At 32.7% G+C, this 14619-nt stretch overlaps 1 protein-coding gene across 1 annotated transcript in view; it reads right to left on the reverse strand.

Moving 5' to 3' along the window:
- The window catches only part of LOC143641101 (cadherin-10-like), a 61573-nt gene extending 49442 nt beyond the window's left edge, over positions 1-12131 (reverse strand). Inside the window, 2 exon segments of the mRNA XM_077108504.1 lie at positions 2140-2434; positions 12081-12131. Coding sequence (XP_076964619.1) covers positions 2140-2434; positions 12081-12131 — 346 coding nt within the window.
- Between the last annotated feature and the right edge of the window lie 2488 nt (positions 12132-14619).

Genomic DNA, 14619 nt, shown 5'->3' on the forward strand with positions numbered 1-14619 from the left:
TATGTGTGTGTGTGTGTGTGTGTGTGTGTGTATGTGTGTGTGTGTATTTCATGAACTACTAAAATAAAGTTCATATTTATAAGGGTTTTATACTAAGATGATAAAGTATAAATATTTGATTTTTATATTTATATAGTGTTATTGCAGTTCAACTTTAAGTTCAACTGCATAATCTATATTTAATCAACAGTATTTTATGTATAAAATAGATAATGCTGCAGTTTTTCAAATGTTAACAAATATGATCATTTTTCAAATTCTCAGTTTTGATATTTAAATTTATTTTTATATAATAGATTTGTTTTTATAAAGGCATATCTAAGCACAAAGTAATAAGTCTGTTCTCTTCCTCACCCCTGCACTAATTAACTCTAAAATAATTAACATCTGATCTAGAATACATCTTTATGAATATATTAAATTCTAAACTTAGAAACAATCTAAGATGATCCTAATTTTCATGAACTACTAAAATCTAATAAAGTTCATCATATTTATAAGGGCTTTAGAGTTAGGTGATTGTCCCAAGCCCTTGGAATTTAGTAAGTAAACATTAAATAACAATCCAGACCAAATCTTTTGAGAATTGCAGTTTAAAACATTACTATTTAAATTGTTACATGTAAAAAAAAAAGTTATCATAGCGGTCACATCAGTTTAAAAAATGTACATACATTTGAAAAGTGTGTATTTGTATTAAATTCAAATGTGTGTCTCTCTAAAAATATTATCTGAATTTCTTGGTGCATTTAATTCTTTGTCATCCTCTATCTAATTAAAAATGACAGTATTAGCATTAGTCTCCTACAAATATGTTTATTTTTATTTAAATTGAAAAAGTAAACTCCACTTTCTTGAATTTTACCCTTTTCATGACTTCTGTTTTATAAGTTTCAAAATTCAACCTTGTAATTCTCTACCAGCAAATGATTAATTGTGTGTTTTCAACTGGAGGTTTATTTCAATTTGAGATTCATATCAGCAGGTTTAAATATATTGTATATTTTTATATACATGTATATTTTATATATACAAATACATATATGTATGTGTATGTATACATATATGTGTTATAATAAATGAGAATCTTAATACATAATAAGAAATAAATCAGTAATTGAATTCCATCATTTGGTATATATAGATAAGCTAAATAAACTCTTTTGGTAATTTGTAACTAATACACATAGCTAAAATTCTATATTGCATTAATAGTAATATTTTTCTTGTGTGTATGTGGTACTGTAATTAAACCCAAGGCCTCGTGAATGCTAGCCAAATGGTCTTCCACTGTGCCATAAACCCCAATCTTTCTATTTATTTGAGACAGGTTCTCAGTAAGCTACTCAGGCTGGCCTCAGGATTAGAATTCTCTTGCCTCCACCTCTCCAGTGACTGGCTTTACATGTGTGAACCACTGCAACAGGCAATACTATTCTTAAAATCATTGACCACCTATATCTGCAGGTTCTTTATTTTAGGACTCAATTTTCCTAGGTTCAAAAATATTTTTTAAAAATGTACATCTACTGAATATGAGTAGAAGTTTTTCCTGTAATAGTCTCTATCCAATGTAGCATAGCTACTATTTCTATAGCATTTTCATTGCAGTAGGTATTATAAATAATCTAGAAATGATTTAAAATACATATGTGGATGGGTATTCATTGTATGCAAATACTGTGCGATTTTATATGAGGAAATTGAGCATCCAAGAATTTCAGTATCTGTGGGCAGCCCTGAACTAGCCTTTGTGGAAAGAAAGAGATGACTATAATTATATCCTAGGACAGAATTTTACAAAACTGTTAAACAAATCCATGTGACATAAAATTAATATTTTCACATTTTTCTTTTGAAAGTCAATTTTTAATTAATTTTTAAAAGAAGATCTATCATATATATATATATATATATATATATATATATATATATATATATAAAAGATTTACAAATTCACAAGCACTGTGAAATGAATTAATTTCTTTTTTCCTTAATTCCTAAGAAAAATAATGTTAAACATATAGTCTTAATAAGGAATATAAAAAAATATTTTCAGTTAATTTATCCTAATATTTTAAGTATTTCTTGAAATTTTTCATGTTTTAAATATCTTCATAATGCTGTAAATAAACTTACCTACAACAGACATTTCAGGAACACTAGCTGTGTAAATTTCTTCTGGAAATGTTGGTTCATTGTCATCGATATCATGGATTTTTATCACAAATTCAGATTCTGGCTCCACTGGCCGCAGAGTTCTTCTGTTAATTGCTTGCGCACGTAGAGTGTAAAAGGCCATTTCCTCCCTATCAATTCTTCTTGTGGCATGAATATCACCTGTTTTTTCATCAATAATAAAAAGAGTTCCAGCTCCATCTCCAGATAAAATATATTTGAGTGATCCATCTCCTTTATCTTGGTCTGAATGAAGCTATGGGAAATAAAAATGAGCATATCCATGATAACGTTTAAAGGCGAATAATGCTGAAAGAATTCAAAGAAGGTCCTTCAAATCCTATCACAAAATAATGGGGTCAGTAATCTTACTTCTGGAAATGAGAGTTGAATAGGTTTGATAACACTCATTTATATGCTTTAAGCACCAGGAATAGTCTTTTATGTATCATTGTGATTTTTTTATAAATGGTAAAAAGTAATAAAATGAACCAAATCCCTTCTTCCCTTTACTTGGTAAATAACCATTTTCATGGGCAAATAAATCTGATTGAGACAGCAACCATCAGTCTTGATGTGTTGTTGTAAACAGTTCTCTCAATCTTTTGCTGTATGGAAAAGTCTTTAACTCTCATATTTTGCAGGAATTTCACCTCCTACAAACTTATTATTAGTCATTGTATTTCTATCGGGGAATTAGAAATATTTTAGGATTTGTAAGATAGACAAAGCTGAAAAGCATAGTGTATACTTTAGGAAAAATATACACCATTTTTGGTTCAAACAAAAGACAGAGACTACCTCATAAATGTTTGTAGGTCTCATAGCACAAGTTCAGATAGCAATCTACAAAAAACACACAATGTATATGTCGTAAGTCAAATTAAAAATTATTTGATACTTATTACTGAAAAAAATAGGAAACTATAAAATAAAAAATGTTCTGGCTTCTTGCCTTATCAAAACTATCTTCTTAAAATCCTTAAATGGCAAGACAATGCAGGGCAAGTCTTTTTCTTTCTTCCTTGCTTGTGTCCAAAGAAAACCACACTCAATCTTTCAAAATTAATTCACATCAAAGAGCTTTGCATGCATCCACATGGACATCCCATTCCAGTACCATCACAGTGAGTACAAATGCAAACCCAGGAATCTGTGTGTCATGGGAAAGTTCCGTATATTCTGCCTTTCACCAGATACCCACCTATAAGGTCAGCCCTCAGACTTATGGATACAGGTATCAGTGAGTAAATTTGGTCTTAAGAAGACTTGGAGAAGAGATACCCATAGAACCTAAAGGAAGCCCAAGGATGTTTGAGCAGGTAGTAATGTGTCCCTCATGCATTGTGGATTATAAAAATGGATATGGATTCTAGTGAGTGTATCTCTTGCCTTCCACTGGATTTGTGTCCTTAAGGAAAGAGGTTGGCCATAGGAAGCACGAAGTTTGGCTTTGAAAACCACAAGGATTGTAAGGTTTTCTTCACTTGTAGCACACAACCAGTAAACATTTTTATGTTAGGATTACAGTTTTATTATTTGAAACAAAATATTACACTTCAAATTTTTATTATTTGCCTTAAGATATATTTAATAAATAAATTGTAGATTTTTCTTAATTTCTAATATTAGCACTATCAACAAAAGTAGTTTGATTTTTAATGATTATCAGTAATTTGTATTTACCTATCAATTCTTGATATAAATATTTTTTATTGATAAAAATATTTTTATTTCTCTTATTTCAGTATTGATAACTCATTATTACAAATATAATGCAAGACAGAAAACCCAAAAGGCATATTCACTTTAGAGACAAAGATAAAGAAATTAGAGAACAAAATTTTAAATACATTTTTAGCTATTCATAAACAGTAAGGTAGGGGTGGAAAACTCAGGAAATATCTACTTTTAACTGAAAAGCTCTTAGAAGTAACATATGATTGTGTTGTCCAGGGAACCACTCTCAAAAAGTCACAAGATTGATGCTTTTTAGTAAATGAAAATGCACATAGTTGCTGGGAAACTTTCCAATTATATGCATGTACCACACAGTGGCAATTTTCCATATGGCAGATCTAGGCATTGCACATTTCTTTCTGCCTGGGAATCAAAATAATTCAAGAAAAGAGCATTGATAATATCAATATCCATCATTTGAACAGATGACTTTATGGTTTGCAATAGACAGTTCTGACTTTTTTTATTCATTCAGTAATTTGAATGGATAAATATTTGTTTATTATCAGAAGAGTCAGGTACAACTAAATGAAATCAAAAATTTCATTATAGTTCAATGAAAGATTCAAACAAAGTGTGGATGGATATTCACAGGACAGCTACCAAACTAGCCTACAGGAATAATGGAGGGTTTGTTAAGTATACACAACCAAACTACCCAATTAAGAATAAGAAGACATTTGAACTAGGAAAAGTTTTCCATTTTACAAATTTTACATCTTAGAACAGAGGATGAATATAGAACATAGATTTTGGTCAAGGATATAAAGCAAGATATGAAACTGATTAAAATCAGTTCAACTATTCTAATCAATAAAACATATTTATAAAGCTGCTCATATGGTGAGATATTAATTTCTATAATGCTGAATTTTAGAATATAAATCACAGCAGGATTTTTACCTATACTTATATTATACTACAGAGAGTAAAAATTAGATCCTATAATTGGATCACATACTGTGAGAGTTTCCATTGGATTAGAAAATTGTACATGTAGCAGGGAATCAAAGAGATGAGGATTGTAAGTCAGACTGTGACATTAAAAATTGGAAAATGAAGGATGTCTACTTTCTCCAACAGAAATATAACTAAGAGAATAAAATAGGTATAATTCTAACCATCTCATTAGTTTTCTCTATGTATTTGTGTTTTATTGTTAAGAAACTATAGACAATAATTTTTTGAACTATACAATATTGAAGTAATGATAATTTGTATTTAAAGAAAACTTTGCTTACAGAGGGCCACAAGTAAACTCTATTATATTAGTTAAGAGTAATAAATAAATAAATATATTTTTTAAAAAAAGAGTAAAAAATGAAGCTGGATGTTGTGATGCACGGCTGTAATCCCAGCTACCAGGGAAGTTAAGGCAGGAAGATTTGCAATTTGAGACCACCTTTAACAACTTAGTCAGACACTGTCTCAAAATAAAAATTAAAAAGGGCTGGGGATGTAAATCACTGAAGAGTGTCCCTGCATTAAATTTTAAGTACTGCAAAAAAAAAAGAAAAGACAGTAAGCAAAGGAATTTTTTAAAAAAAAGAAACAAAGAAAAGAAAAAGAAAAACAAATGTTGGAACTGAGCACGTAGCTCAGTGGTAGAGCTTTTGGCTAGCATGTCATGTGTGAGGCACTGGGTTCAAATATCAGCACCACCTAAAAATAAATAAATAAAATAAATGTATTGTGTCCATTTACAACTAAAAACAAACAAAAAGAAAACAAAGATTAAAATGTCCTTATTTACTGTCTTGATATTAACCTCTGTTTAATGATAGAAGGGTTTTTAAAAAATTGAGAAATGTATAAGTAAAAAACTAAAATTGATATCTGTCATACTAAATGAGTCAGAGAGATGAATTCCTATACTCTTGAGATTGGAGAAAATGCCTCTTCCCAAAGATAAAACCCATGGTTGTTAAAGGCAGCTCCTTGCAGGGACACAGAATGCTGATGCTTTCCTAGCAGATACAGGAAGAGACAAATGGGCAATCCTTCTCCTCTATTTTTACATATCTCCTTAGTTTTCCAATCATCTTTTCTGAGCAGACTCTATTCACATGTGCACTGGCATTGTTTCCTTCCATCATTCTGTGTATATGTGATACATTTTATTTCTTGTTCTGCCTCATTTACTAAGTTCAGACAATAATTAATTATTATGACTGTAACCCTCTAATTACTCTTCCTTTTTTTATTTGGATATGAGACGTCAGTGCTTGAATTTGTTAAACATTTAATTGAATAAGATCACTTATTATTGTTGCAGAGAAGAGGCATCAATGGAACATGCGTTAAAAAACTTATTGCATCTACTTACAGAGAAATAACTTTTATAAGAACTTGTCTTGTGCTATTTTATTATATGAGACTAAGTTTTCTTTAAACAGGAAAAAATATTAGATTATTATGGCTTTAGTTTCTCACTAACACCTGTTTAAGAAGAAATTTATGTTAATACTGACCTTTTCTTTCCTTGAGGAAAGCCTATTAAAAATTCACAACCTGCTGTGTTACTTGTAAATTCACAAGCAGATAAAGGACATGGCAAGATACATGACAACTAATGAAAATAGAACAACTGGTACTGCACTGCACATTTAAAAGTCATCTTCCTATGTCTTAACTTTATTCAGATATGTTTAATTATAACATCATTATGTTTGTTTATATTTACTAGTTGTAATATTTAAAACTAAGAAATCCATTTATATTAAAGAATTATTTGAAATATAAATGATTAATAAATGCCTGGTAATTTGAAATGTAGCACATTTCTGATATTTTTTATAACATTTCTAATAAAGCAGTTATTTGAGATATTTCCATAAAATAAATCTTATAAGCTAAAAGGAACTCTGGATTACCTAGCTTAGGAACTAGAGAGTCAATTGTTTATTACATGGAAGTTAAATCAAGAGTAAACTCCAGGATGGGTTCATGCTGGAGGATCCTTGTTTCACAGTGTTCAGTCTGCTATAATCAGCTCCACAGACACATAGTTTCTATACAACAGGAATTTACATTCACAGTTCTGGAGGCTGGAAAGTCCAAGAACAATGTGTCAGCAGATTCAGGGTCTGCTGACACCTTCTCTTCCGTACCTTCTGGCTGTGCCCTCCATGGCAGAAGGAACCAGGGGTCTGCCTGAGGCTTCTTTTATAAGGGCACTGTACCCATCTTATTCCTGAAGGCTCTTCCACCTGCACATCCTAACCACCACCCAAAGGCCCATCTAATACCATCACCTTGGAGGATAGGGATTCAAAATGTGAATTTAGGGTGAAACATATATTCAGACCATAGCAAATCTTTTACCTCTTGATAGCAGTTCATTTTTTTTCTGTTCATTCATAAAATAAGGAAATATCACTAAAACAATAAAAGGATCTATCTTCAGAGCACATAGAAGTTTAAAATGTTACTGAAAGAATCTATAAAGGCTTTTACCTCATTTTTCCACTTTTGGCTAGAAAAAATATTGAAAACATTTGAAAGTGAAAATAAATACCAAGCCAGTCATAGTGGCACATGTCAGGGGTTTAGGAGGCTGTGGCAGGAGGATCACAGGTTCAAAGCCAGCCTAATCAGTTTAGAGATGCTGTAAGCAACCTGGTTAAACCCTGTATCAATAATAAAAGGGGATGAGGATATGGCACAGTGATTAAGTGCCTTTGGGTTCAATTCTTGGTAGGAAAGAAAATAAAGAAAAGAAAAGAAGAGAGAGAGAGAGAGAGAGAGAGAGAGAGAGAGAAAGAGAGAGTGAGAGGTGGGGGCAGTGAGGGAGGAAGGGAGGGAGAGGGATAAGGAAAGGAAAAGAAAAAAAATACTAGTACTTCCTGTAAAAGTCAGATGACTAGTTCTGAGAAACTTCTTATATTGTTTATATTGTGAGATTCTTTCTTATTCAGAATATTAAGACCATTTTAGATATTGGTAATTGTTAGTATTTGACTCCAGTCCAAAATCTGAGAGATAATTGTATAGATAAGTAGAATCACATTTGTAGTGTTTATAGTTCTCTGAAAGATGAATTTTGATAAAAGAATCAAGAGAACTATAACATACATTCTCTGAATTTAACAATTTTGGTTCATTTTCATGTTCATTGTTGTAAAAATATCAGATATTGTTGAATAGTTTCTGACATACAACGAGCATTTTATGATTGATTTTCTTTCAAATAGCTTAGATATTTTATTGTTGCTGAAAAGAAATCCAGAATGTAGCAGATATCCTTTGCGATTCTGGTGGTATCAACATTAACATACTGCTCTTACTGGTCCAGTGAATTATATCTCATGAAAAATAAGGCAATGACTCAAATAACCAAATTCAATAAAATATACCAGTGAAGGTAGCCTAGCATCAGAAATCAGCTGAGAGCACATTAATGCCAGCAAACACAATCTGGTCAGAAATAAATAAATAGTTAATCTTTTTGGGGGATGGGGAAGTAAAATATGGACAGGGTGGTTGGCCTTGCAATTATGAGCCCCTGACTGATGACCCTAATCTGGATGGTCGAGGAAGTTTGGGAGTTCTTTCTGAAGCCATTATGAATTCCTCAAGACTCTTCAAGAAATCAGTTTTCATATCAGTGAGTGCTGTACAATTCTAGAAGGTACCACCTTTTAGAAAATCAGTTAACTAGCCAGGGATGATGGTGCATACCTGTAATCCCAGCAACTTGGGAGGATGAAGAAGGAGTTATCACAAGTTCAAAGTCAGCCTTAGCAACTTAGGGAGGCTCTAAGCAACTTAGCAAGACCTTGTCTCAAAATAAAAAAAAAAATAAAAGGGCTGGGATGTGGCTCAGTGGTTAAATAAAACTGTGGTAAATCCCCAGTACCAAAGAAAAGAAAGTTTAGTAAACTTACATCTTGAAGCATATCAATTAGGGTTTTTTTTCCTAGTACAGAAAAACAGCAAGAAAACATCAAAAGCATTGATTTTTTTTTCATTGACATACTTTTATAGGCATTATCTACTTCAGAGGCCCACAATGAAAGAGAAAAAAACAAAACAAAACACCATTCTATATGGCAAGAACATCAGTGTCATGTATAATATACAGTAGACATATTATTTCTAACTTGGGAGATTATCCTTTGTAAATAGAGTTACAAAGGAAATATTTTAGAGAAAGTTTATATTATTTAATAAGTTAGTATCTTCCTTCTTATAGTTTTGAAAATGAGCAAATTATGCAAACTATTCCTTTGTGGTCCAAAAAAAAAAAATGGTGGTCATTGATACCTTATTTTCCCAAAGTTTAGAAAAGTCTTAACAATTGTGGATTTACAATACATACATAAAATATGTATATATTCAAATATCTATGAATTTTTTTTGTGTGTGGGGGGGGTACTGGGGAATTAACCCAGAGGCACTTTACAACTGAGCTGCAAGCCCAGACATTTTTTTTTTTTGAGACAGGAGCTCACTAAATTATCCAAGGCCTTGTTAAGTTGCTGAGGCTGTCCTCAAACCTGCAATCCTCCTGTCTCAGCCTCCCAAGACACTGGGATTACAGATGTGTGTCACCATGCCTGACTTCATTTTTTATTAATTATGTGAAAAGAGATTGAAGAATAATTAGTAAAGGAAGATCATGTCAATTCTGTGAACTGTGAAAGCAACTGAGAATATTTGTGTCCACCTCTTCACCAAAAAAAAATGTGTGATAACAGACGCTATAAAAGGAAAGTGAGGGCTAGGAATAAATACCAATGGAAGGAGTTTATTTAAATATTTCTTGAACTGAAATGTGCTACACCAAATTGAAGATAATGGTGAAAATTCTGCACGTGGTGTTTTATGATTTCAAGAGAATTTAAGACTTGGCTACAAAGGGTGATTTGAAGGGGTTGCTAAGCCCATAGAGGTCCTTTGTCTAGGGAGGAGAACTAGAAAGAGGAGTTTGGATGTTTATATTCATATGTTTAAAATAATTATTAATATGAGAATTGTTTTAAGATGCAATAAATGTTATTGTATAAAAAAAACTTAATTATATGTATGTGGTATGTATGTGTGAAAAATACAAAAACAATACTGAATGCAGTATCTGATAGATGCACAGATCCTCTGAAATATAGGGCATTAGGTTAAAACGGAAAAACTTATTCTAGGTTAACTTTCTGTGTTTTCCTAATCAAAAGAATAGAGAGATCAAGATATGAGGCTGTCATCAATAAAGCAGGCTGCTTCTCTGGCTGAGACATCTGCACCTTTATCAGATAGAAAGACAAGTTCCCCAGAACTACTAGATGTCATGTGTCCATAACTTCTCCATTTATCCATTGTGCAAAATTCTTACTCCGCCTTCAAGGTCATAACTGTGATCCTACATAAATTGATTTTTAAAGTACATTTAAAACTTGTGTCTCTTTCCTTCTGCCTGAATTATAATTTTAGTATATAAATGTATAAATTCTCTATATTTTATTCATAACTACATATATAAATTATCTGTATACATATATGTATATAAATACGTGTATAAACTTTCAAAACACATGTGACAATTTTGAAATATTATTTCTGTAAGTCATCCTGAAAGAAAACATGTATTTATTTTTAGGACAGGAACCAAGCCTTTTATTCTTTTGGACTCTTAATAATAAATACAGTATAGAGTACATCATTAACTATTACTAGAAGGAAATGAACATGGCAGTCAAATGCCACTATAAGGGCCCATTTTGTGTAGGGTTCATTGGTTAGTTTGTTTTTTGTACTGTGGCTTGAACTCCAAGGTGCTTTACCCTTGAGCTATATCATCAGTCCTTTTAAATTTTATTTGGAAGCAGCATCTTACTAGGTTGCTTAGTTAGGATCATGCTAAATGTCTGAGGCTGGCCTTGACTTCTCCTGCCTCAGCTTCAGGTGCCACTGGGATTACAGGTGTGCACAAATACACCTAGCCCATTTCTTAAAAATCCTCAATATTTTGGATGAGTGGAAAAGTTAAAGTTAGATGATGAAAAGTGGGGATCAACAACTGCTTAAGAAAATCTTATTATTCATATTGAAGAATATTGAGGTTATAAGTTAAGACAGGAGCTCAAATCAACTATGAATATTAATCAATGGGAATATGATGCATACATGGATTACCAAGAAACATATTTAATTTTTGTAGGAATAAGAATGCAAATATAGGGTTGGGAATATAGCTCAGTTGATAGAGTGCTTGCCTTGAATGAATAAGTCCCTTGGTTCAATCCCCAGCACCACCAAAAAAAAAAAAAAAAAAGAATGCAAATCTAGCCAGGTGTAGTGGTTCACAACTGTAGTAATCCCAGTAGCTTGTGAGGCTGAGGCAGAAAGATTCAGAGTTCAAAGCCAGCCTCAACAAAAACAAGGTGCAAAGCAACTGAGAGAAACCCTGTCTCTAAACAAAATACAAAAATAGGGCTCTGGATGTTGATCAGTGATTGATTGCCCCTGAGTTCAATCCTCAGATGCCACTCCCCACCCCAAAAGGATGCAAATTTAAATTTTCTCTGAATTTGTCAGGGTATCATACACCTCTCTAATTTATCTTAAGAACAGCATTACTCAGGTTAGTAATAGCAGGCTCACTTTCCCATTGGTGGCATGTACAATAATCAGATTGATTAAGAAACAATCCTATTGCTATGGCCCCATTACTGTATATACAACAAGAACCAGAACGTGAGAGGAGAAATGTGTGCAGAGGTAACTAATGACCAGAAACAGTTTTCTCCCCTGAAAAACTGGCCATTCTTGCTATAAGTTTGAAGTGAAGACCTGTGGTTGACCAAAGAAGAGGGTATTTCTGGGAATTAGAGACCCAGAGCTCACATAGCATCAAAGGGCAAACACTGTTGAAGCAAGGGACTTCAAGCACATTATCATTCTTCAGCAAAAGACTTAAGATGTGTTGAATTATGAGTCTGGAGGGAGGCTTAAGAATAAGGCTGAAAGCTTCAGAAAGCAGAACACAACTGTCCATATTGCTAGAGACTAATGGCTATTAGGTTCAAAACAAAAAAAAAATCATATAAAAGTAGGAAATAGGTGAGAGTGGAGAGTCCTCCAAGGAATGGTAAATTGAACTGACGATTTATATGTTTTTCTCTAAAGGCATTCAATCTCAGTGCTTCTTAAAGTTTAAAAATACAGACCTGGTCCTTTGGCGAACGTGCACTGCCAGGAAGAGAAAGCAGGAGATACATTCTTCATGCAAAGCTGAAAGGCAAAACAGACAGCCGATCTACTTTTGGAGAATTTGTCAATCATTGATGAAAATGTGAGAGAGAGAGAGAGAGAGAGAGAGAGAGAGAGAGAGAGAGAGAGAGAGAGAAATTGGTTCATGCAATTGTGGGAACAGGCAATTTTGAGATCTGTAAGGAAGGATGGAAGTTTTAAAATTCTAGTAAGACTTGATGTTGAAATCTCAAGTCAAAAACCCATATGACAGAGTAGCAAGATGAAAACTCAAGCTTCATTTCTGTTAGAATCTTGAGAAGTCTTCTTTGGGATCCCTCTGTCTTTGATTTTAAGCCCTTTAACTAATTGGATGAGTCCCAGACACATTGTGGAGGTTAATCTATATATGTAATATTTACTGATTAAAATTGTTAATCCTATTTAAAAATATCTTAACAGCAATAGTAAGACAAATATTTGACCACACAATTGGGCACCCTATCTTTATCAAGATGGCACACAAAATTAATGATCACAGGTGATAAGCAAATAATATGAGAAAAACCTTCCCAGTAATAGTACTAACACTTGTCCTAAAACAAGTGCATCATTTTCATCCTCTGAACAAATCATGGCTCTCCAATTCAGTTAACTGTGATTATCAAACTACTCATTCAACCAAAAACCTAGGCTGGGGACCTAGACCAGTTGGTAGAGCACTTGTCTCAAATGCACAAAGCCTTGGGTGGGTTCCATCCCAGCATCGCCCCCTTCTCCCCCCCAAAAAAGTCTAAGCAAAGTGAAATCCTAGGAGTCACTGACTCTTCCCCCTTGCTCTACCCTTTTATTCCATAAGTAAAACCCTTCTGGCTTCAAGATATATCTTCAGTTGCTTCTCATAATCTCTACTGTTGCTATTTGAATGCCAGTCTCCATAGTTTGCCACTGAAGCTCTTGAAGCTGGTCACTCCACTTCTATTTTTGTCCTTCCAGGATTACTCTCTACCTTCTAGCCAAAGAGATCATCTTTCAGTGTAAAACAGTGCATGCCACTACTTTGCTCAAAATCCATGAGTGGATTCCCCATGTACTTAGAACTTTATCTAAAGCCCATAACTTAATTTATAATTAATTATAAGTAACTTAAAATTATTTATAATTAATTCATAATGATGTAGCCTCTGCCTGTCACTTTGACTTCATACTCCTTTCAACCAACTATACTCAAACTGGCCTGTTTCTTGAATATACCCTTGCTATTTTTATGAATGAGATCACCCCTTCACTTATTTTTTTGTACACTATTCAATTTTCCTCTGTTGTGCATTCATATCTTTCTTCCCTCTCTGTTCTTCTTGATCTGCTTGACATATTCTCAATTTTAAGGGTTTCTTTATACATTCTGATATGACAATTTATAGTTATGTCATTAGAAATGACTTCTTCAAGTTTGAGATTTTTATTTTATCATTGACAATAGTTTCCTTTGTCCTAGGGAAATGTTTAATTTTAATATAGTCAAATTTATCAATCATTCATTATATGATTATTATTCTCTGTATCTCTTTAAAGAAATATTTTTCTAACTCAAAATCATATATTTTGAGCCATAAAATTCTCTCTTTTAATATTTTATAAGTTTTCCTTTTGACATTGGATTCACTTTTACCATCTGAATGTGTGTGTGGATGTATGTCTATGATGCTATACATATCACAAAGGCCTATTTGTATTTCTAATCAGCATTCAAAAAAGATTGTTCTTAAGCCATTAATTCTTAACTGTAACTAGATCATCAATGTATTTTTGTCTGTTTTAGATCCTTCCATTTTGCTCCATTTGTCCATTGGCACTGCTGTGGTTTGAATGTGTCTCCCCTTACACTCCAATAAGCATTTGGTGAGAGCTGAATCACCAGTGCAGCAGTCTTGGCATATGAGGACAATGAGGGAAGGTTAGGCCATTAGAGCTCTGCCTTAATGAGAAAGTTAATGCTGTTGTTACAAGAGTGGCTTCCTTATCATGGAAATAGGTTTAAATAAAATGACAAGTTTGGTCCTCTCTTGCTTTCTCATCCTCTCATCTTCCACTATGAGATAATGCAGCAAAATTGTTCTTGTCAGATGCCAACTGTTTGTCACTGACCTTGGCATTCTCCAGATACGTGAGAAATATTTTTTTTTCCTTACTCAGTTTCTGGTATTTTGATAAAGCAGCACAAAACAAACTAAATTATGACAGGCATGATTATTTCATTAAAAACACTCTCAATTTGTTGTAATAATTATTGATATCTGTTCAAATAAATAATAATTTCTATCTATTTTTTAAAAATGTCTTGGCATTCTTGGTTTATACCATATAGATTTTTTAATTAGTATGTAACATTCTGATATAATAGCAAAACAATCACTATAGAATAATAGAATTATTGCTTACAATTACACTCAACCACAGGCTTTTCTATAACTGCCTATGTTTTTGCCTAGACACTGAGGTCAACCAGGTTTCATC

This window comes from Callospermophilus lateralis, unplaced genomic scaffold, assembly GCF_048772815.1.
Source record: "Callospermophilus lateralis isolate mCalLat2 unplaced genomic scaffold, mCalLat2.hap1 Scaffold_84, whole genome shotgun sequence".
In the NCBI taxonomy this organism is placed as follows: domain Eukaryota; kingdom Metazoa; phylum Chordata; class Mammalia; order Rodentia; family Sciuridae; genus Callospermophilus; species Callospermophilus lateralis.